Source organism: Hoplias malabaricus, chromosome 15 (assembly GCF_029633855.1).
Source record: "Hoplias malabaricus isolate fHopMal1 chromosome 15, fHopMal1.hap1, whole genome shotgun sequence".
Classification (NCBI taxonomy): Eukaryota; Metazoa; Chordata; class Actinopteri; order Characiformes; family Erythrinidae; genus Hoplias; species Hoplias malabaricus.
This window is the reverse complement of record NC_089814.1, coordinates 15849556-15871628: the sequence shown is the minus strand read 5'-3', so window position 1 is coordinate 15871628 and position 22073 is coordinate 15849556. Positions and strand designations below refer to the sequence as shown.

Here is a 22073-nt window from a genome sequence, read left to right as displayed (position 1 = left end):
ATTGTTTGTACAAGATTGTAAGCCATTGTCTTTAGTTCGTTTTTTATTATCACTGACAGCATGGTCAACCCAATATTTGCAATCTTTTGACATGTACTATATTCCATATGGTGTGGGTGAATCTGTTGTTTGCTTATTGTTGTGTAGCATAAATGACTTTGCTTCGTTAGCATGTTCCGTATGCAACTATAGCATTTATTTATGTAAATATCAATTGCAAATCAATGAACATCACTAAAGTGCCCTTCCCCTATGTAAACATGTCTGAGTCCTCATTGAGAGTATTGACTGGGCAGAGCGTGATATGTGTTCTCTCTGCAATTACAGTGCTGCCTTTCACTGCCTTGGTTTCACATTGATTAGCCTTTGTTTGGTGCTGGTAAATATCAAGCGCGAATAATAGATCGTCTCTTTAGCAGCTGAATACTGCTGATTGAGTGTTTGACTAAACCCAGACATCTGTGTTCTAAGCAAACACTTAAAGCAATGCAAAGCTATTTTCAGCTCTGTGAAACATAGGGGCCTATACCAGTGCCCTGTTCTCCAGTCTGTATGAGACTAGTCCTCTCATTATTGATTATATTTTTTATCGTAAATAATTAAATTAAAACTGCAACAGATGTCTCACAAACTCAGATGTCGGCTGAAATATTAGCTTTAACTAAATAATAACTGAATAATATCAGGAGTGTTACCTACAAGTTGCTGACGATTCTTAGCATTTCCCAAACATCTTAAATGTCCTGAAGGTTTGTATGAGTTGTAAAATGATGAAAAATATAATACTTAATGGTTTCTAAAGTCCAGGGATTTCAATAGAGACAGAAAACTTATTTTCAAAAGCAATATTTTGAGCTTTTGTGCAGTCTTGTTACTCCTTCAATTATGCAAGTTATTCTTGTGTGTATCATTTAAACAGAAGAAACATGTTTGTGTAACAAATACCATTGTAAATTTAAAATGGAATAAATTGCCTAGAAGTTCTAGAATATAACACATACACGGATAGATATATGCAGTGTCATGCATTAAAGTCTTTATATTCAGGTTTTATAACAATATGTAATTTAATGCATTTATATATTGCAGTGGCCATATAATGTTCCAGGTCAGTGAGGTTTAGTTTGAAAGGTGTGTGTGTGTCTTTGTGCAGGGCACATTCAGCCAAAGACAGATATCTTTTTTTCTGATGAGCATCACTGGTGATGACTCAACATAAAGCCACAGATGCAGAGTAGGAGGGTGTTAGAGAGGGCGGATATCTCTCTCTCTCTTTCTCTCTCTCTCTCTCTGTGGGAGATAATAAAATGAGTGCGTCTCCTCTCTCCTCCCTCCTGCTGCTGTGTCTCGGTCTGGGCTTGATCTTCAGTCAGCAGGTTCTGTTTGTGTTTGGATGATGATGTTTAGAGGATGTTTTTATTGTGTAATGACTCCCATCAATTTGCATTACGCATAGCTGCAAAGCTTCGTCTGCACCTGATAATTCACTGTGTGCACTGCTGCATTCATGACAAGGGAGCTACTTGGGAATGCTGTGGTACTGCATATTTATGATTTCAGCATTAGCCCAGATATAGTTGATTAGCCAAGACATGTTTTGAAATTTTGGGTTGGAGAAATTGTACTTAAGACGCATTAAAATTCCAAAAGTGTGCTTCTCTAATTTTACAGCAGGGCAAGGAGGACAGTGATGCTAATAGATTAGAATACAAAGCAAAATAGGGCTTATTTACAGTATTAAATTTGTGTAAACTAAATACTTAAATGATAAGTAAGCTGAAATAATCTTGCTTCTGGTGCCTCATGCACTATAGAGATACTACTGTTTATAAAGTTGGGCAAACAGTTCATTGCTTAACAGTAGGAGCAGCTTTACTGAAACTTTGGCTAATTCAGCAAACACGTTTACACAATACATTGTAAAGCTTCTGTGCACCGTTGCTTTGATAAATAATCAGAAATTAACCTACTTCTGTGGTTTCTGATGCATTACAGAGATAACAGAGCTGGCCTCTTTTGATTTAATTGTCATACGATGCCAGGAACAACATACATCTTTTAATTAGGATTACAAATTTTATTTCGAACCAGTGTTTTGAGTCCCCTGATCTCATGTATTTTTCTTGCACCATTCATGTTCCAGGTGTTCAGCATAACCGTGTCACTGAGCGGCCTGACTCCCTGCCGTGATGGACATGAAGGACAGACGTCACCGCTCTCTGACTCGGGGCAGGTGCAGAAAGGAGCTGCATTATGCCACGTCCTCGATGGACACTGACGAGTGTCACGTAGACACGCAGAAATCCTACAATACCAGCGAAACCCTCAGAGCCTACGAGCAGGACCCAGGACGTCTCCGCTATGGAGGCTGTGTGGCTGAGCTTGTTCATCATGAGACAGAGGAGTACGTCAGGCAAGGTGAAACTCCATGCACTCAACTTTCTACCTGATAATTTCCTCCATTTTCTTCTACTTCACGTTATGGAACATACCATCTTACTTTCTACCTAGTGGCTTGGATTAATCAGAAATTCTGTATAAAATCTAGCTAAACCATGGCTGACCCATATTGGGGACACGCATCGAAGCATAAACGGGTTCATTCAGCACTTATAAAGCAAAATGTTTTTGTCTCTAAAAATAGTTTATGCTTGTGTCTACATACCATTTTTCCAACTTTTCTACCCATTAGTATTAGCAAGGAAATTCCACTGATTTTTCACTCATACATTATACGTCAGTCAGGGTTGTTTGAAACATCCCAAGTCACACTTGAACACAATGGTTAAGACATCCAAAGCGTTTAATGACTGTAAAATTTCTCTCTTCATAGAAAGCTATTACACAAAATGCTTATGAGGTAATGATGAATGAGATTTACCTGCAAATGGGTGAGACCTCAGAGATAACCTCTTTTATCAAATTTACATTAGTTTTTTCAAAATTAGTAGCCTGTGGACAGGCATTTTCAAAATCGTAAATGAAAATTAGCAAAAAGAAAAATATAAACAAACAACAATTTAATAAAAGGGAAAATATCATTTTAGATGATGATATTTATGTCATGAATTTTAATTTTAATGCATTAATCCTTGTTTTCATTTATTTGAGTTTAAAATACTAGAAATTCTTTTTAAATTTATTGAGTTATTGCATTACATTTTTTGATTTCCCATATCTTTCCTACATTAGTTAAATCAGTGTATGTAATTACCTTCCATTTCTTTTCTGAAGAGTAGCACAGGCTTTATTTCATAAATCAAATTTCCAATGGTCTTCATAAACTGTGTTGTAAGCAGATAAGTCTCTTGGTCTAGTCTCAAACATATGTTTCCAGTGTGGCCCATATATCCCCCAGAATTCAGGTCAGGAGTATTTTATGGCTACTCCTGTACATTGACTTTGTTGTCGTTAAGTCATTTTGTCAGAATGCTTAGGAGCATTGTCCTCATGCTGCTTCCAGCATTTCTGAAGCTCACCAGTATGTTTCCTAGAAAAGAGTCTCCGCAGTAGGTGCTGCCTCCAACAGGTTTTACAGTTTTATGGTGTCATTTGGATTCAAAGCCTTACATTTTCCTCTGCTATGGAAGAAAAAAAACAGACTTGTGGAGGTCCACGTTTTTCCTGAGGTCTTGGTACAGTTAAAAAAAAAACCCCACCAAAACCCTCCTTATGAAAATACTAAAAGTCATTACATTAATCTGAATTGCTCTGAAAATACTCAATCTACTTAGACACTGTCATCTTGATGTATGTAAGACTTTGACCCATTGAAAAACTGGTGTATAATCAGTCTTTAAAATTACTGCTAATGTGAGCAAAGTACATGCCCTTATTGACTTGCCAAAGTAAAAGGATAGCGACATAAAATGTTTGAAAATTTGAGTTTGAAATTCTTAAGCTTAGCTGTATGTAGTCAATAATCTCAACTGTGCGTTGTACAAATCAAAGAATGAATGGTGCAGTTTGACATTTTAACAATGTTTATATTGAAACTTTAAGTTTTCTCTGATTTAAGCCCTTTAAGCTTTTCTATGTCCCGGTCATCTATTTCAGTAGGTACACCGCACTTCAGATCTGCTAAGAGAATGCTGGTGCATGAAGTTCCTAACTTTTGCCTTCACTCTGTCTAATTGAAGACTAAAACAAATGCCACTGTGATTAAATATTATCCGTATGTAATCCGTTAATGCTTGATTATGAATCCAATTGCCATGTTTTCCAGGCATGCCAATGTTTTCATTTGTAGCTACTGGGAAAGCCAATCTATTTTCGATAACTTTTGTTGCAAGTATTATTGGAGGAACATGCGTAAATGTGGTCTATATCAGGAAAATGTGCAAGAGACAGAGATGAGAAAATGCAAAGCAGAGTAGCTAATGAAAATGGAGATGCATGCTCAACTTTGTTAAACCAGATGGTTCTAATCAATGATAATGCAGCTGATTTCCTCAATCAGCCCAGTATAAAACAACTCTGTAAACTTTCAGGAAGAACACGAATTAGTTTTTCCGTTCACTTTTCTCTTTTCTGTGCAGTTTCTCCACAGCTTTTACAGTTACTTCCAATCCAATAAAGGCCTTTATAAAGGTCTATTTATATCTGGGAGAAGGAAATAAATAAATAAATATAAAACCATTGTCCGTCAATCACTGTTATTCAGTTATATGCCATTGACTTTGTACTGTAATCATACAACATTGTATTGAACAAAAGGTTTGGTCATTATTCCTCACTCTGAAATGGAATGAAGTCAGATTGATGGTGTAAAATTACTTGGTGGAAAAAATCACTTTGCTGGTTCAAAATCTTAGTAAGAAAAGAGGCAGGATGGTGCTTTTTTAAATCTATTTTTTTTTTAAATTAAATAAATCAACTGATTGCATAACATTCAACACTTAGTATTTTAATGTGTGCTTTTTGATGTTGCTCTGTATTTGGACAGAATTAACTATTGCATTAATCAGCATTCTACCAGTGCCTGGTTGATTAGATTGCTGATAATGAGCATTCATGTCTTTTTCAACTATTTCGTTGATGTTTGGAAGTATAAACATGTGACAGCATGAGCCAATTTACAAAATAACAAACTCTTAATTGTTAATGCAGTATCTAGTTAAGCTGTAGATCCTTCAGCTCAGAATAAGTTTATAAAAGTCTGAAACTGTGCCCACAATATGCTCTACTCTTTTGAGGGATGAAGGAAATATTTTGCTTTTATGATAAAGGTGGTGTGACTGGATTAGGGAGGGTGAAGGGGTGAGAGATGACTCATCAGACATTTACTGTTATACAGTGCAGGGTTTCAACTTTAGAGCTCTTTACAACAGGCTGTGCTTATGGGAGGCCGTGTTGGCCTTGGATACCTGTCATAAATCACTGCCTTTTGAAACTCACGGCATACAGTTTGTTTAGAGACCTCATCAAAAATGCACTGATACAGTGCTTTGACTTTTGAGGATATGAATTTGTGGGAATTTGGGAACTTTATACAGGGAGTGAATAGGGATTTAACAATGTATTTAAAACAAAATACTTTGTTTTAATGTGTAACATATCCTGTTATATTACTTGTTAACATGTGGCTAGTGTGTTAAATAGGCCCCTCCAAATGGAATTTTTTTTTTCAATTTTTGAAAATATCCCAGTCCAGACGAATATGAATATGGCTGCATTCTCATGTTATAGTACCTCTTAAAGAGAGACCTTAAAACACCACGGTGCACGGGAGAAACACAGTGGTTGAATCTCAAATCATTGGCTCCCTGTGTAGTGTACTATGCAAATCATGAAATTACTGAATCTAGATCTTAATAGTGCATTATATATTTTTAATACAGCATCATTTATACATATTCACATGTGGGAATCTGGAATCTAGTGCTAGCAGCATGTATATTGTAGTTTAATGACTTATGGGGATTGAGGAGCTGTTTGAGACAGGCACTGAGTGTGACATTACCTTCGACCACACGAGATCAGTGACAAGAGTGTTTTCAAAAATCCGTTTTCAATGACCTTTCAATGGCCTTAATCTGAAAATGACAGTCGGCAAATAGATCATTAAGAACAGATTTGCTCTGAAATGACTGAGTTTTTAATAAATGAACAACAAGTGTGTTAGGTTGGGACACTAAAGGGCTAAGCTTTGTTTAATAAGCTGTACTTTTTAAATCCTGGATGCTGTAATAGAGTGAAAATGACCATATTAACAAAATACATATTTTCACTCTTTTTTGATGGCTGTACTGACAGAAGTATTGAACTGAGATGCATTGAGACATAAATTAAATGAGGTACTTTGTGAATCTTTACACACTTTCTTGGAAACGCATGGCAGTGGTACGTTAGCGTGTGTTAGAGCTAATACGTGCAGATCAGCTCATCAGTGTGGTTAGAGTTTTTAAACACTTCATGGTTATTGCTGTGTTAGGAATAGTTTAGCCACTGAAAATAGCATGGAGTGCCAAGAGATTTGCTTTCTGAACGCATACCCATCATGCATGTGTAATAGGCCAGAGATTGTTCAGTGTTTATAAAATGCAACAGTGCTTGTGTCTGATACCTCTATCCCTGTTGTACACACAATGTGCTATATCAGTAATACTGCTGTATTAAGAATGGTTCACCACATGAATAGTATCTTGACAGTGGTGCTCCCTTTCTGTTGATGTATGTGTTAAGGGGGGTGATAAATATTCAGCAGCACAGTAGGTTGTTGCCTATTATTTGTGAATATACAGAGTTCACCTGTATGTTCTGTGAAGGTATTTGGACACCTCGTGTTGATGGGAACTCATCAAACTGAAATGAGTCACTTGTTGAGCTGTGTTTGTAATTGTGATTTAGCTTTTTTTTTCAGTGTTTAAAACCCCATGCACAGTCATTAAACAGGGGAGTTTTTAGTCCAGCAAAGTGAGAACTGGTCATTTTCAGAGGTTTAAACAGTCTTCTGTCATGGGATTGATATGGGTACAATATCGTCGCCTGTTCATGCATTTAATGAAAAAGCTGTACAAAAGGAAAGCAAGGGAAACAGTACATCCTGCTGAGAGCTTGTCATTTGAAACAGGCTTTAAACCTAAGCCAGTTTTGTCATATTCACATTGGCTTTTATCCACACTGATATTAGTGATTTATTGGCACTGAAACCTTCAACCGTGATGTGTGGTTTGATTCATGTTATTTATTCCTACTTCGTCTTGGGAGGCAGAGTTAAAAGAGATGTGTGGGCCCGTGTCTCTGTGTAGCATTTGGTTACTGTCAGAAACCTATTTTCAACCATGAGTTTGGCTTTGGCTTTCTCCCAGTGAGTCCAGGAGCGATGTTGTAGAATTGAAACTACAACCTGCGGCTTTCTTTGTCAGGTTTTGATTTTGAAATGTCCTGCAGAGGCCTACTGCTGTTCATAGGGTTGATTTGTGGTCTCACAATTTCCATAGACATGGGCCCTGATCAAACATAGTGGAAAAGTCTGGACTTCTGCAGTAGCCTCAGATGAAACATGCCCCACTAGCGGGGCCCACATCTCATTACAGAAAATCTCCATCTCCCTAAAGCAAGGGGCGACCTTGTCCTCCCTCCTCTCCCACTGCATCCTGCTGTAAAAATAGAGCAGCTATAGCTCTGTACAGTGGTGGCCCTCACTCTCCTCCACATGACTGAATCCTCTCTGGAGTGGTTGGAGTGAAGGGGGGCGCAGATACAAATAGAAAGACAGAGAAGGAATCTGAGATGCAAGGGAATGAGAGACAGAGGCTGAACCCTCGGGCACTGAGTTTGTTCCCCTTGTAAGTGAGGAACTCAGCTTTTTAGGCCAGAATTTGGTTTGTATTGGTAACTAGCTACCAGTCCTCACCTGCTTTGTGCTGACTGGTATTTTATAAATTAATATAACATCACTATAGTTTCCATATAGACCAGTATCAGTTTATTAAAATCAATGTATTCCATTCTTCCAGAGTATTTTGGTTTGTAGCATTCTGTTCTCTTTAAAAAAATCACACAAAAGGATTTATTCCTTTTGTGTATTTTAATGATTATTTTAGTGCATTCTTATCACAGCTAAGGTCTTACACAAGGCAGTTAAATATTAAGTCCAGGGCCTGTCTCATAAAGGATGTTCCAGTTAGAGAGGCTTCTAGCCTGGCCTTTGCACTCAGATTTCCCTGCTTATTTTATGATATGGAGTTGCACATCAAATACAGGACCAGGGAGGTTTGCAATCATTACCTCAGTGATCAATACCAAGGTGTACACTGAAATTTTGGATACTGCAAAACTGATCATTCATTCATTGTCTGTAACTGCTTATCCAATGCAGGGTTGTGGCAGGTCTGAAGCCTACTCTGAATCATTGGGCACAAGGCACTAGTCCTTCACACGGTGACACACACACACACACACACACACACACACACACACATTCACTCGCACACTCAAACCTATGGACACTTGAGTCGCCAATCCACTTCCCAACGTGTTTTTGGACTGTGGGAGGAAACCGGAGCACCCGGAGGAAACCCACGCGAACACAGGGAGAACACACCAAACTCCTCACAGACGGTCACCCTCAACCTCCAGGTCCCTGGAGCTGTGTGACTGTGACACTACCTGCTGCACCACCGTGCTGCCCCAAAACTGATCAGTTAACTACTGTTCAAGAGTTTGAACCATTTGGCGTACAATATTGTCTGTCATTAAAGAAGTCTAGGCCTCAAAGAATTCCATATTGAGAAAGAGGTAAAAGGCTCTAATAGTGTTTTTTTCTTATTTTTTCCATAATTTGTTCCTCAATGATTTCATATTTTGTTTTTATTACTAATGGTTTCATATTATTTCATATCATAATCTGGAAAATAAAGAAATGCCGATAAATTAAATTAGTTGCAGGTAGGTTTTATGAAGCCAGAATGTTCAGCTACTTAAGAAACTGGGTGAACATTCTCATGTGGTGAAAAGTTGTGGGGGTGGGGGGGTTGTATATCACCCATGTATTCGTACATGCAAACAAACTTGTACCAACCCCAAACTGGGAGCTTCATATCTCACAGCAAGGCTGCTCGCCTTACTTTAATTTCCTAAAAGGCCTCTCACATACCTGGGGGAGGAAAGGAAAGTGTGTAAGGGAAGTGTGCAGGGTACTGAGGGGGATGCCAGGCTCTGCAGGGCTCCTGCAGCAGTGCAGGCCATATGGTGAGGGAGGTGAGGAGGTCTATGAACACTCATAATGTCCGCGAGTGAAAGTAGAGCATAGTGTTTCTCACGCAGTCCAAGCACTCCCTCTTCCACCCTTCAGGCACTTTGTGGCTCCACAACATCTGCTGTCATGCACTTACCTTCCCATACCCAAGGCCTTAGTAAAGCCAGCCAAACATAGCAGAACATTCAGCTCCGAGTCTAGGGCTGGGTTCAGGGGAAGGCAGGTGGAGGAAACCGTAGGACTACATGGCCCAAATTATTAAGAGGTTATTTGGAAATGTAATTATATTATGGCAACAATATTAGAATTAATACCAATAATTACAGTTAGAGCTTCTTATTATACAAGTGTATGTACATTTTTACAGGCTTTATCTACTCTGCCTACTTTGGGCAAGTTTACAGAACACCAAGGACATGTCCATTTAAATGTTAATTTAACCAGGCAGAGATTTTCTCAAAAGTTTTATTTATTTATTAATTTGATTGTTTATGAATGAAAAAAAAATGTATTCCTGTTTTTTTAATGCTATTAGAGCAGGTCTGTTATGCCAAATTTGAAATGTATTAGAAATGTATGGAGCAGTATATACAGCTTGTTATAAGCACACATTATAGCTAGCACGTTTTACAGTAAAGCATTGAATAAATACAATAGGTTCAGTAATTTGCCTGTGAATATGGCACAGTCATCAGTTCGCTCATTAACACCAGTGGCATAAATGCTAGAAAACACCAGCGTATTAAAACTATGTTGGATAAGATTGCTCCTGTGTGCAGCACCAGAGATATGGGTTTAACTTTTGTTTTTCTGTCAGGAGCACGTTTTACACATTCTGAGCAAATAGCAATCCAGTGTCTCCTAGAGCTGTTTATTTCCCCACTACAGTGTTTGAATGAGGCTCAGCTAATGCTTTGGTTATGGTTTTATTTTTTGCAGCCAAAATGTTTGTCTATGTGCTTAGTGTGGTTAGCTGTTAATAGAAGTCACGTGAGTCTATTTTGGTTCTCCTGCTTGTACTGAACATCACAGCACTACAAGTGTTTAAAATAAAAGTAAAAAAATATGGGAGGCAGGTCCATGTCCGCCATGAAACTGAAAAGTTAGCATCCCCTTGTGGACATTGTTCAGCTTGCTAAATGTGACTGAGGGAGGGAAGGAGAGAGAGGTTCAATTGGATAGTTCCAGACAAATCAAGTCAAATAAATAAAAATGTATCTATATAGCGCTTTTTACAACTGACATTGTCACAAAGCAGCTTTACATAATTAGTGTCAGAACAGAGCATGCAAGCTGAAGACGACTGTGGCAAGGAATAACTCCCTCAAGGATAGGTGTTAAGTGTTGTTATGCTACAGTGTAATAATAATATTAATAATAATAATAGTGACAACAATCGGGCCACAATAACAAATTAGCAACATTCTGACTGATCCTTTCAATCTGATGCACTCAAGTTCATTTCTACTTCAGTGTAATTGATGATGGTGAGTAATGATGAGTGGTGTGAAGCTGACAGCGGTAGACAGAGGTGAGCAGCTGGTCTGGTGTGGTCCACAGAAGAATCCAGCAAAAAATCTTCCATCAGTTGGCCGCCATTTTCTCAAAGAGTAGAGAGAGGCAATTAGTTTGGTTGAGTGCAATAGAAAAGCGCATGTGAATATTTTCATTAGTGTAGTGACTCCAGCAGATCTGACTGTAACTGACTGACTGGAAGGAGGGAAGCCAGAAGGAACACAGATATTACAGCATCCTCAGACAATGTCATCCCTCCACTCCACCATCCTAAAAGAAGAGGTTGTCAGCACAGCATCGCAGAGCACATCATCTGAGTTTACCATGATTCCCCATGTCCATGAGTTCCTGAAATGACAACATTAAACTAGAAAAATTTAGTTGTCAAAAACTAAACTGAACAAGTGGGTTTTGAGCCTAGACTTAAAAATATTGACAGTCTGTGTCCCGAACACTAGCTGGAAGATTGTTCCAGAGCTGAGGAGCTTTGTAGGAGAAAGTCGTATAAATTCAGGGAACTAGACTCGTGTTAGCTTCACAAAACAAAGTTGTAGTTACATTGTGTAAACTAGGATTGTTCCTCATTTTCTTTGACAATGAAACAACATTTATGATGGAGTAATTACATGCATGTATTACATGCAACATGTAGAATAATTTGAAAACATCAACTTCTACTTAGTGTTAATGTGAATCCTCTATGTTTTTGATTTGAGATTGTTCCCCTCATTGTTACCTCTGATCTTATTTACTGATATATTCACTGAAAAGTAATTCTTTTTTTATTTCTTTTGAATGTAATTAATCAAAAGACATGTCTCCCTTTTTTGGATGGCAGTTTCTTATTGAGTTACATCACAAGTTGTACTTGTGCTGGGGCCAATATTTTGAAAGCTTTTACGCTTTTTCATCTCAAATATTGGTTTGTGTCCAGCAAAATAAGGATGCTGTTCTGGCCCCGTAATCTTGCTGTTGTGAAACCTACAAACCTGTGGCTGGGACCCTGTGGTCACCCAGGTGTGTGTGTATCATCCATGGAATGAACAAATATAGTAAGCACGCTCTGTATGGTCCCCCCGAGAAGTACAAGACAATCTGTTCCCCAATGTGGTTTATACAATGTCCCCTGGCTTCAGTTTCCAAATTATGGAACACCCAGAACCAGATACATAGGCTATCAAGTCTTTGAAATGAGGTTCTGTTCTGAAAATGTTCGCTTGTTTCAGGAACCAGCAGATACTCTATCACTATAGCATCAACACTTTGTCAATGGAACAGTGGTAAGGGTGAAACCATGGTGAGGAATCCTGGTAAAATATGACCCAGTGGAATCCAGGTTTCGATAAAACTAGGCCCAAAAAACCCTGCTTGATGAGCCAGGTCTGTGAAGTGTTTTTGGGCGTGGGTGGTGGATGAGATAATGGAAAGGAGACAGAGTGAGTGAGAGAGAGAAACAAATGGTGTGGCAGTAGAAATAAGACCTTTATTGAGGGCTGCAAATATTATATTGACTTTGTTGTAATGTAGATCCATATGAGCTCTGCTCTTTTCCTTTATATTAGCAGCAGTTCCATAAAGCAGTTGGGTTTGCTTTATGAAAATCCACTACGGTATGAATGCTCATTTGAGTCCTGTGTGGACTTGCCAGTCCAGATCAATACCATTGTGACTGCATCACTTCCACGCGTCGATTTGTTGGAGTAAGAGTAGCTAATTTAACAAGCCCCGCCATAGGATTTTCTTTCATATTACAACTTGTGACTATCAAAGCCGACACAGGGAGACAGGCTGCTGTAATATACTGACGCTTGCACTCTTTAACTCCCAATGAAAATCAAATTACACATTTAATGACACTCCTTCCCGCCTACTCCCGCCAATGCACGAGTATCAGGCCTCCTGCACAAGATTGTTCCCTTTCACAGAGGAGGGTGGACATTTGGCCTTTGCTCGGAAGAAGTGGTGTTGGGGTTGTAATATTGATGAGGTTTTACTGCTGGTATCTTTCACCATGCTTCAAGTGGAATGCGAATAAGCCTGACTTGGAGAAATGAGCAGCTCCACGGTGAGGAACAGGAGATTATGCAGTGGCCAAACATCCTGAAAAGCCCACTTGTTTACTGCGGCCATATTCTGTTGATATATAGCAGCGGGGCCCCGGTGATTCTTTCATTCATGCAGAAATTGACCTTGACTTGTGGACTGTGCTCAGATTGCACCCAGTGGTGTACTCTCTACTGTTTTTGCTTGGTGCAGTGGCATATGGGTAATTTCATAAATGGCTACACAAAGCATAGAGCGCCTCCAGATTGGGACCTGAGCTCTGTTAACATACAGGCTTCCCATTCCCACTTCTTTAATCTCTTTCTCTCAACCCCTCTTTATCACTCTTCCTTGATCTTCTCTATTTTAATCACCCTTTTATTTTCTTACTCTTTCTTCTCTTTTTCTTTCTTGATTCTTATTCTCTTCAATTCTTTTTAATGTATTTTTCTTTCTTCTTGACTCTTCTCATGTTCTTTTCCAGCATGTTCTCCTTTTCAGTTCCTTTTGGTTATTTGTCTTTTCTCTACTCCTGATTTTCTTTTCTGAAGTCTTGACTCTTTTATTCCACTCTTTTTCTCACTGCTCCTCTTTCCTTGTCTCGCTTTTCTTTCTGTTTTATTTATTTCCTCATCTCGCTCATCTCTTGTTTTTCCCCTTCCCTTCTTGTTGATTCTCTTCTCATTTCTTCAAATCTAACCTAACCTGACTTAACTTACCTGGTCTCATATATATAACCTTGAAATACAAAGCCAAACTCATAACCAACAACAGAGGCTATGGCAGGCGTACAGCTCTTCCCTCTCTGGAGACCCTTTTCAAGGTTTTTCTTTGATTAAGTGCAGCATGTTTTAGATGCTTTAAATATTTCATGCCACTTCTACAGAATTTACAAGGCTTTTTCCATAATCGAATATATTCTCACTTGGAGAGAAACCAACCAGTGTATTTTCAAAGGAAACATGGATTACTGTCAGTTGCTGCAGTGTTTGATGGGAATATGTCATGGCCCTTCATTGTATTACTGTCAAAAATATTGAGAATATATTTTATATCATGACTTGATAATGAATGATTAAATGAATGTACAGCATAGTAGATTAAATAAACGCTGCATGCACATTTTATATATTTATAACAGTAGTCATTAACAGAAAGTGAGTTGCTCTAAAACAAAGTATTGTTCTGAAACCTGACATTCTGTTTGTATGTAAGTGAATATTCAGTGATATTTTCTTTGGGTGCACAGTGTTCAAAGATGGTGACATGTTATAAAAGCAGTGACAATGTTCAAAATTGAATTATGTTACAGCAACTGAGCACAGGCTCTATTTACCACCCTTTCCAGCTCCTATATTAACAAAGTGAGGAGTATTGTGCAGCCTGGTTGACTGTGTAGCTGTGTTGGGAGACTAAAATTAGTGCTACACTGTGGGCCACAATGGAGAATGCTACTTTAAAAAGCAACTTGTTACATTACATTACTTTCTAACATCCTCTAACAAAGGGCAATATATGAAATATTTTATATGATGCTTACATCGTGATACGTTGTGTCCAGCAAATTATAAAAAAATATAATAGTATTAATCTGATTATAAATATGATTAAAGCTCCTTAATAGGAATCTCTGTATGGCTTAATATTATAATGTTACACCATTAATTCAGAGCTGAATACAATAGGACATTAGAAATGGGAAGAAAATACTGAGTCTGCTTATGCAGAGAGTGTTGCTGATTGCAACATGTTTAAGGTTTACTGAGAACATTATCCATTTTTATCATTACATATACACTATATGCATAAATCACAGCTGCATCTCTGGCTTCAGTAAGGTCTAGTTTGCAAAAACGATGGAAGTGAAGGAAAGTCCACAATAAGTGTCACATCTTTCAAGAAAAAAATACAAAGGATTTCAAATTCATTCAAGAAAAAAATATCTAGGGTGCTTAATTTGTAGCAAAGCCCTCACCGTTAACAGGAAAAGCAATACTGAATACAGCACACCACCAGAAATGCAAATGATGCCACTCTACAAGGATCTGTAGGAGCAGAGACAATGATGATGCTTAAGATTAATTTATCTGCATAGCAAGCTTCCAGCAACGTAAAAATGATCTGGACCACAAGGCAAGGTGTATAGTGAGTTAATTGATTGCAAAATGATTGAAGCAATCTTCTGAAGGCTGGTTTGGGACAGAGTCTTATTTCCCTATTAGTCAGCTAATGTATCCCATGTGCTTGAACCATTTTGTTCATGCACTTGGATCTTCAACACAGATATTTTTGTCTTTACTCATAACCAGACGCTGTTGAATCCGGTTGGAGATGTGGGTGTGTCCAGCACTCTCTTCTGAACCAGTGAAAATGAAGAGTGGCAGTAAAGATTTAAATGATAAAAATCTAAATTTTTATATTTGGCTGAGAGCTTATGAGAGCATTATTCCCCAAGGATTGTGTTAATAACTGATTAATAATAATGGCCAAAGCAAAATATTCAGTGAATAGTAACACTAGGAGTGATCCAAAGAAGGACTACTGATAAACTGACATTTAGGTCATGGACACTAAAGGCCAGTCTGCCTGGTCTAATGCCACAGAAGAGGCTGTTGCACAGAACTGTTGGGGGGAATGGTGGGGGAGTTAATTGTTCTGATATAAAAGTCTTCTGCTAACATCTTGGTGTCAGATACCACAGAACATCTTCACTGGAAGTCTTGTGGAGTCCATGTCTCAAAGGGTTCAAGGTGCTTATTAAGCTGTATTAAGGCTGTGGTTATATTATAGCTCTAAACATTGTGTATCCTTTTATTAAACAGGTTTATTGCAACGTGCATTCAAAATATTAGATTCTTTTTTTTAATCAGTGATTCCTGTTTCAGCAGCACACTAACTCATCCAGCTGGGACACTAATCCTGAGATACAGATGTGAATTTTACCACTGGGGCCTGAGTTCAAGCCCCATTTGTGCTGTACACCATCCGTGGCTAGAGGTGCCCTGGAGTGCAGTTGGCCATGTTCTTATTAGATAAGTTTCTCTCCGCTCTGTTTATGTAAGCTGTGTGTCAGCCAGCCAACTGGGCCATGAGATTAGTCACATAGGCAAGTTGAACTAAACAGTGCTGCGCTAGGCTTGAAAATAGCTTTTCTCATTTCATAAAGGAAATAATGCCACTTTGGCCTACTCACCAAAACAAATCTTATCCATCTGCATGCAATTAGCCTTGTGGGCTGTGGCACTGCATGCTAAATTATGGCAGAAAACATTTAAGAAAATACGCATAATAAAATAGCACTAGCTGTGTGTAATTAATTAACAGATCAGCTGGGATTGATTTAAAAATATATCGTCTCCTTCACTATTACTGCACAGTCCCAAAGTACTGGTGAAATTGTATGCTTCGTCCGTGCATCGTCTGTGTTCATTTTAGTTTATTTAAATTAAATTGACTAACTCTATTTATCTCAAATGCTGATTTGCAGACAGGTGTTAATATGTTTCTAGAGACCAGGAATTTAACCAGGGGAGAGGAGATCAAACCCCTAAGCTTTTAGTAGCTAATGTTGTTAAAACAAACAAAAATAAGCAGCCATTGTGATAGATGGAAACATTTGTCATTGCTAAGTACAAGGGTATGAAATGCAGTTGGAAGTGTGTAAACAGAATGAATATGTACAAACCCCATTTTCAGAAAAGTTGGGAGATTTTTTCAAAATACCATTATAACTAAAATTTTTATTTATTTTTTTTTAATTCTTAATCTTGTATTTAGCTGATAAAGTTACAAAGAAAAAAGTTTTTATTTTCTCTGATAAACGAATGTTTTGCTGAAGTCTTGTATTCAGCAAATATTTCCACTTGCAAAACTGCAAGAGTTAGTATCTTCACCCAGATTATTTAAAAGTGTAATTAAAGGAAAAGGTATTTAAAAATATATTTTTAAGAGGGTGTTGCAGTCATCAATTTGTATATTTGTTAATATTTAACAAACATCCATCCATTATCTGTAACCGCTTATCCAATTTAGGGTCGCGGGGGGTCCAGAGCCTACCTGGAATCATCGGGCGCAAGGCGGGAATACACCCTGGAGGGGACGCCAGTCCTTCACAGGGCAACACAGACACACACCCATTCACTCACACACTCACACCTACGGACACTTTCGAGTCGCCAATCCACCTGCAACGTGTGTTTTTTGGACTGTGGGAGGAAACCGGAGCACCCGAAGGAATATTTAACAAACATAATTAAGTTAATCATATACAACATTGAAAATATCCTCTTGTCTTTTTCACACGAATTGGCAATTTACAGATTTCAGTTTTTATTGCATTTTTAGAAAACTACAGAACACAAAATACAGGCCCAAATATGACATTTAAGCAAAGAATTCTGAAAACTTTGTAGTTTTTGGAAAAAAAAATGCATTTTAAAAAAGCATGAATGCAGCAATCACACCATGCTTGCTTAAGAAGAATATTTTATGTTCTTCTACTGTAGTGACTAGCTGAATGTATTAGTTTTCCTTTCCTTTCAATATACAACATTTTGTGTAAAGCAGTAAAGACTATAAACAACAAAGCTATTCAGTGATTTATCGGGTAAATAAAATATATATATAAAAAAAAGACCCAGTATTCCTTCAACAGATTGATAAATCTTCAGAAAGCTGTTAAAAGTGGAAAATATTAGATCAAAATTAAATAATCTGTTTTTCTGTAGAATTTACTGTTACTACTACACACATTGTTAGCACTTGTGCAGAGTAAACAGACCAAAAGTGCTACAAAACTACAACTAGTATTTTTGGTAATTCCAGCAGTGAATAAAAAACATACAGAAAAGTTCAGAAAACTTCAGCCATAGACGAAAAATGGCCGTTTGCTTCCACAAACACTTCATTCCACTTTAAATGACGCAGAACTTCTGGGCGTAAACAAAGATGAAAAAAGAGTCTCAGAAATTCTTCACCATTTGAGGAGAAACACTTGAATACAATTACAGCAGAGTTTATGGTGGATCGATAGGCCAACCTATAAAATGCTATTTTATTTAAAGTGTGTACACCCAGTGTTTACAAGACCTTATTTTTCACTTCTTTAGTGTCAAGGACCTCAGTTTATTACATGAATCTTTGGAATAAATTGGTTATATCAGAAGTGAAATAATTCAGTGAACCATAAGCTGCAGACCACTTTAGCCACACCAAAAAAAAAAACAACAACTTCAAGATGCTTCTTTGGAAGAGTAATCTTTGGATGCTGAAGCAAGGTAGTAGCTGACAAACAGAGGTAGAATTGTACAATGTTTCTCTATCTTTTTCTTGCTTAAAAGTTAAATACTGTTTGAATTTCCAAGAATATAATCGCATTTCTCTTTTGTCGGTTCTCTTGTATAGCAGCATAGATTAAAAATAAATAAATAAATAAATAAGGCATTAGAAAGGATAATAAATTGCATATTCTATAAACATATCGTTTGCTGTTTCTTTAACTGTTTCTTCTCCAACTTCCTTGGATGCAGCTGCAAAAGAAAACTCACACTCAGATTGAACAGAAGTATAGCACAAATGTTAGACAAGAGCCAAGGAAACCTTCTGAAGCTGAACTCCATGGTCAAGGTACACCAGTGTTTGATTGCACCATCCGTCACTTTTGAGCAGCACTGGACTCTGTGGAAGAAGACCTAAGAAAGAAAAACATGAAGACCTTGAAAGAAAAACATAAAGCCATAAAACATAAAAAATAAACCATGGGTTGCTGTGCTGTCTCTGGCAAGGGGTGACTGATACTGTGCAGGGCACAGTGAAACCTCAAGACTAACGAATCATTTTGGAATGAAAAAGAGACTGAATTGGCCATCTATGAGCCCTGATATGAATACTGTCAAACATCTATGGAAAGAGCTGAAACATGCAGCCTGGACCCCCTTTAAACCTGGACAGCTGGAGCCGTTTTCTCAGAAAAAATGGGCCAAACTATCTGTTGACAGGTGCAGAAGTCTGACTGAGAGCTACAGAAATTGCTCGTTTGCTGAGATTGCCTCTAAAGGTTGTGCAACAAATATAGGTTAAAGTACCAATTTTTTCTTTGCAGTTATTTGTATAATTATTTGTAATTATTTGATTAATCAAAATGAAAAAGCAATTAAATATTCTATATAAAATATGGAATAAATAGTGGATGCCAGTTACTTTTGTTTGTTTCATGTTATTTCAGATAAATTTGTGGGTAGTGTATAAAAACTTTTGTACACACAATATAGAAAAGCAAAAGGGCTTGTATGCTTTGTTTGTTTTATTGGTCCCTGTCTGTTTTTATGGTTATATAATTCATCATAAAATAAAGATAAAATGGGATTTAAAAAAGTTTGAAATATCAGATCACCTCAAGTCAACATTAAAATGCAAAATATGTTCCACACAGAGAAAAACTTTGATTTGTTTTGCTGTAATTATTTTAATTGTTTAATGTATGTCATCAAAGCCGAGCTATGGGTCCCTTTTCTATCCTTAACGCTGATGGTTGATGGGGGGTAAAATGCTATTTGAACCACTCCTAGCATTTAGCATCATACATGCTGTTGGCTGCTAGCTTCCCTTCACTATTAGCCACAGTTAACAAGACATTAAGATGTTTGTATGAGCTATTTCTTGAAGTACTCAAAAGATCATATGACACGATCAAGGCTGCAGCACAGTTTGACAGCCACTGCAGTTGAAGATATCCTAGCATCTGTTGAAGCCAGGCAGCCATGAAATGTCCTCTCAGGAGGCATGTTGCACTTATGGCAGCGACTCCCAACATGCTCCAATTTCAAGAGGACCTAGTGGTACTCTACACAGACAACCTCTTTTTCTCTGGGATTAAAAACTACTTTATTGTAAAGAGTATTCAGGCAATTTCACCAATCAGTCTGGACGACTACTGACATGCGGACTGATCAATTAAATGTTTACAGATAAGGTTATCGACCAATAACGGTAGGTCTACACTCAGACCGTTCAGTCCGAACATTTCAGGCTACTTCACCACGCCCCCTTCTCACTCAAGCGAACCAATCGGAGTAGGGGAGAGCGGGACTAGTTTGTGAACAAAACGCTTCTCGAAGTTCTATGTAAGTTCTAGAAAAACAAAATTCCAGACGTTTGTGAAATTCCCCCCAGACATTTTTTTACGTTTAAAAAAGAGGATATTATGAATCTGTATACTGACACCTAGAGGCCTAGAGGTGTCAGATTCTGTATTGCACATGTTTTAAACCAGGGGTAATTAATTCATATTTATTAAGGTCCAGTTAGAGAATTTTCTCAAGCCAAGGTCCGGAACATAGCGTATAACCTGCATTATGATCAGTGCCATATCCTGGATATTGAAGTTTATTTATTGCTCCTTAAAACATATCCTGTAAGGTCCTTCTACCTTAATTCATATTATACTTTCCATTCTCTTCCCTCACTGACTGTTTATCCCTCATTGCTTAGTGTGTGGCACTGATATCGTTATCTGTGGAGGTGCAGATTGAGAAAAGTTCCAGCCCCAAAACATGGTGGAGTGGATTTTCTCTCCTCAGCTCACATCTCCTGGCTTTAGAGGTCATGTCATGTTTTTGAGTGTCTCCAACCACAAGAGGTGAATATCTTGGAAGGTCTTGTCCTGACTTTGTGTGTGGCTAAAAGAAGCCCAAACCACTTGTAAAGGTCATAACTGACTGCTGATGCCTTCTTTGAAGTGACTTCAGGGCTTAGTTGGAGCTGTATCCTGCCAGATCAAGTTCAAAGATATGTCAGGTTTTGACATTAAGTTCTGAGAAATAGTTTAAAGAATCCACAAATTACTAGTGTTGAAGCTGCTTTAATATATTTTATGTTCTCTGTTACCAATAATGTTTTAGTTTTCCATTAAATTATGATCTAAGAGATTGACAAGTAGATTTTTTTTTAATATAACTTTCTTGCCTGTACACAAAATAACAATGGCTCATCAGATATGCGCTGCTTACAATGTACATATGCATATGTATGTTGTTAAACAGGCCATGGCTACTGGTGTACTAGGCCAAGTTTCAGCAACCATAGAAGGTGTTTTTATTTTGTGCATATTCTGGAGATAATCATGATCACAGAAGTCTCCATTGTCTCTGGCAATAACAAACTTATTGTGTAATATGGTAATTACTTTCACAGCTAGTTAGAATACGTGGCTATGGATTGCTCTGTAGGATTTTAAAGGAAAAGGATCTTGTATTCCTTTAAGTATTTCCCTTTTTTAATTAATTCATTTGTTCACTTGTTCATCTGTCAATTCATTAATCTGTTCATTCATGAACTAATACTGTATTCAGTTTGATATGGTGCAATGGTGTCTCAGTGCAGTGCATTCTTATATACAGAATAAGATACTCCAGGCAAACGTACAAATGTGTGCTATGTTAATACGGCATACTGGTAATGTGTTCAATTTACTGTAAATGTTTATGCAGTATATTTGGCATATGCTTATGTCTAGAGTGGGTAAACGTTCTTATGCATAAGCTGGAGTAGGGGACTTCTTTTCAAAAACAAATCACTTTGGTTATATTTCTTTAAATACGTTTTCACTTTCTGATAGCAATCAGTAATTTAAATGGTCTGAAGATATCATTAAAAACATTCTTTTTCTCTGTAGGCCCGAGGACTGTAAAACCCCTATCCAGTCACTTCATTGGATCAACCTGTCTCTCATGCATGTGGGTTGCATACATGTGTGGAGACTCATACCTAGACGCAGATTCTGTGGTTTAATCTTGGGGCGGATTCGTGTGTGTATGCGTAGAAATCCTTTGTCTCTGACAATGCTAGCGAATATGCCTCGTTACACTAATCATTGTGTGTTATGGCATCGGCTTTAGACTTTTCCTGAGTTTATAAATGAGACTCTGTGTGCACTGATGTGAATTGGTTTCAGAGACAGAATTCCTTTAAGATAAGCAGTGACATTTGAAACTGCGAAACTGCTAAAACACTTTGGGGGATTTGGGCTCTGTCACAGTCACTACACACCTTTCCCAACAGTATTTTAACCTTCTAGTTTTTGTTCCACCTGTAGAGTATTTTTTTCTCTAGTTTTACTGCTCAGAGTAAGGAGTGAAACGCTTAACTTTGGCACTTTGTGTTGAAGAAAAGCTGAATTCTAAGAGTCCTTTTTTTCTCTTTACACTCTTCACAGAGAAGCGAGGAGCTTTGGCATTCTGGCTTTGTAGTCCAGTGCTTTTCTCTGCTGCACTTGTGGCAGCCTTATTAGAGTCTTGGCCTGAGCCCACACCTGAGC

At 37.8% G+C, this 22073-nt stretch overlaps 1 protein-coding gene across 1 annotated transcript in view; it reads left to right on the top strand.

Moving 5' to 3' along the window:
• LOC136668015 (teneurin-2-like) overlaps nt 1-22073 on the top strand; it is a 181294-nt gene that overhangs the window by 56569 nt on the left and 102652 nt on the right. Inside the window, exon 2 of the mRNA XM_066645261.1 lies at nt 2144-2418. Within this exon, the coding sequence (XP_066501358.1) occupies nt 2190-2418 (229 nt within the window). The 5' untranslated portion in view covers nt 2144-2189. The remainder of the gene's footprint in view (nt 1-2143; nt 2419-22073) is intronic.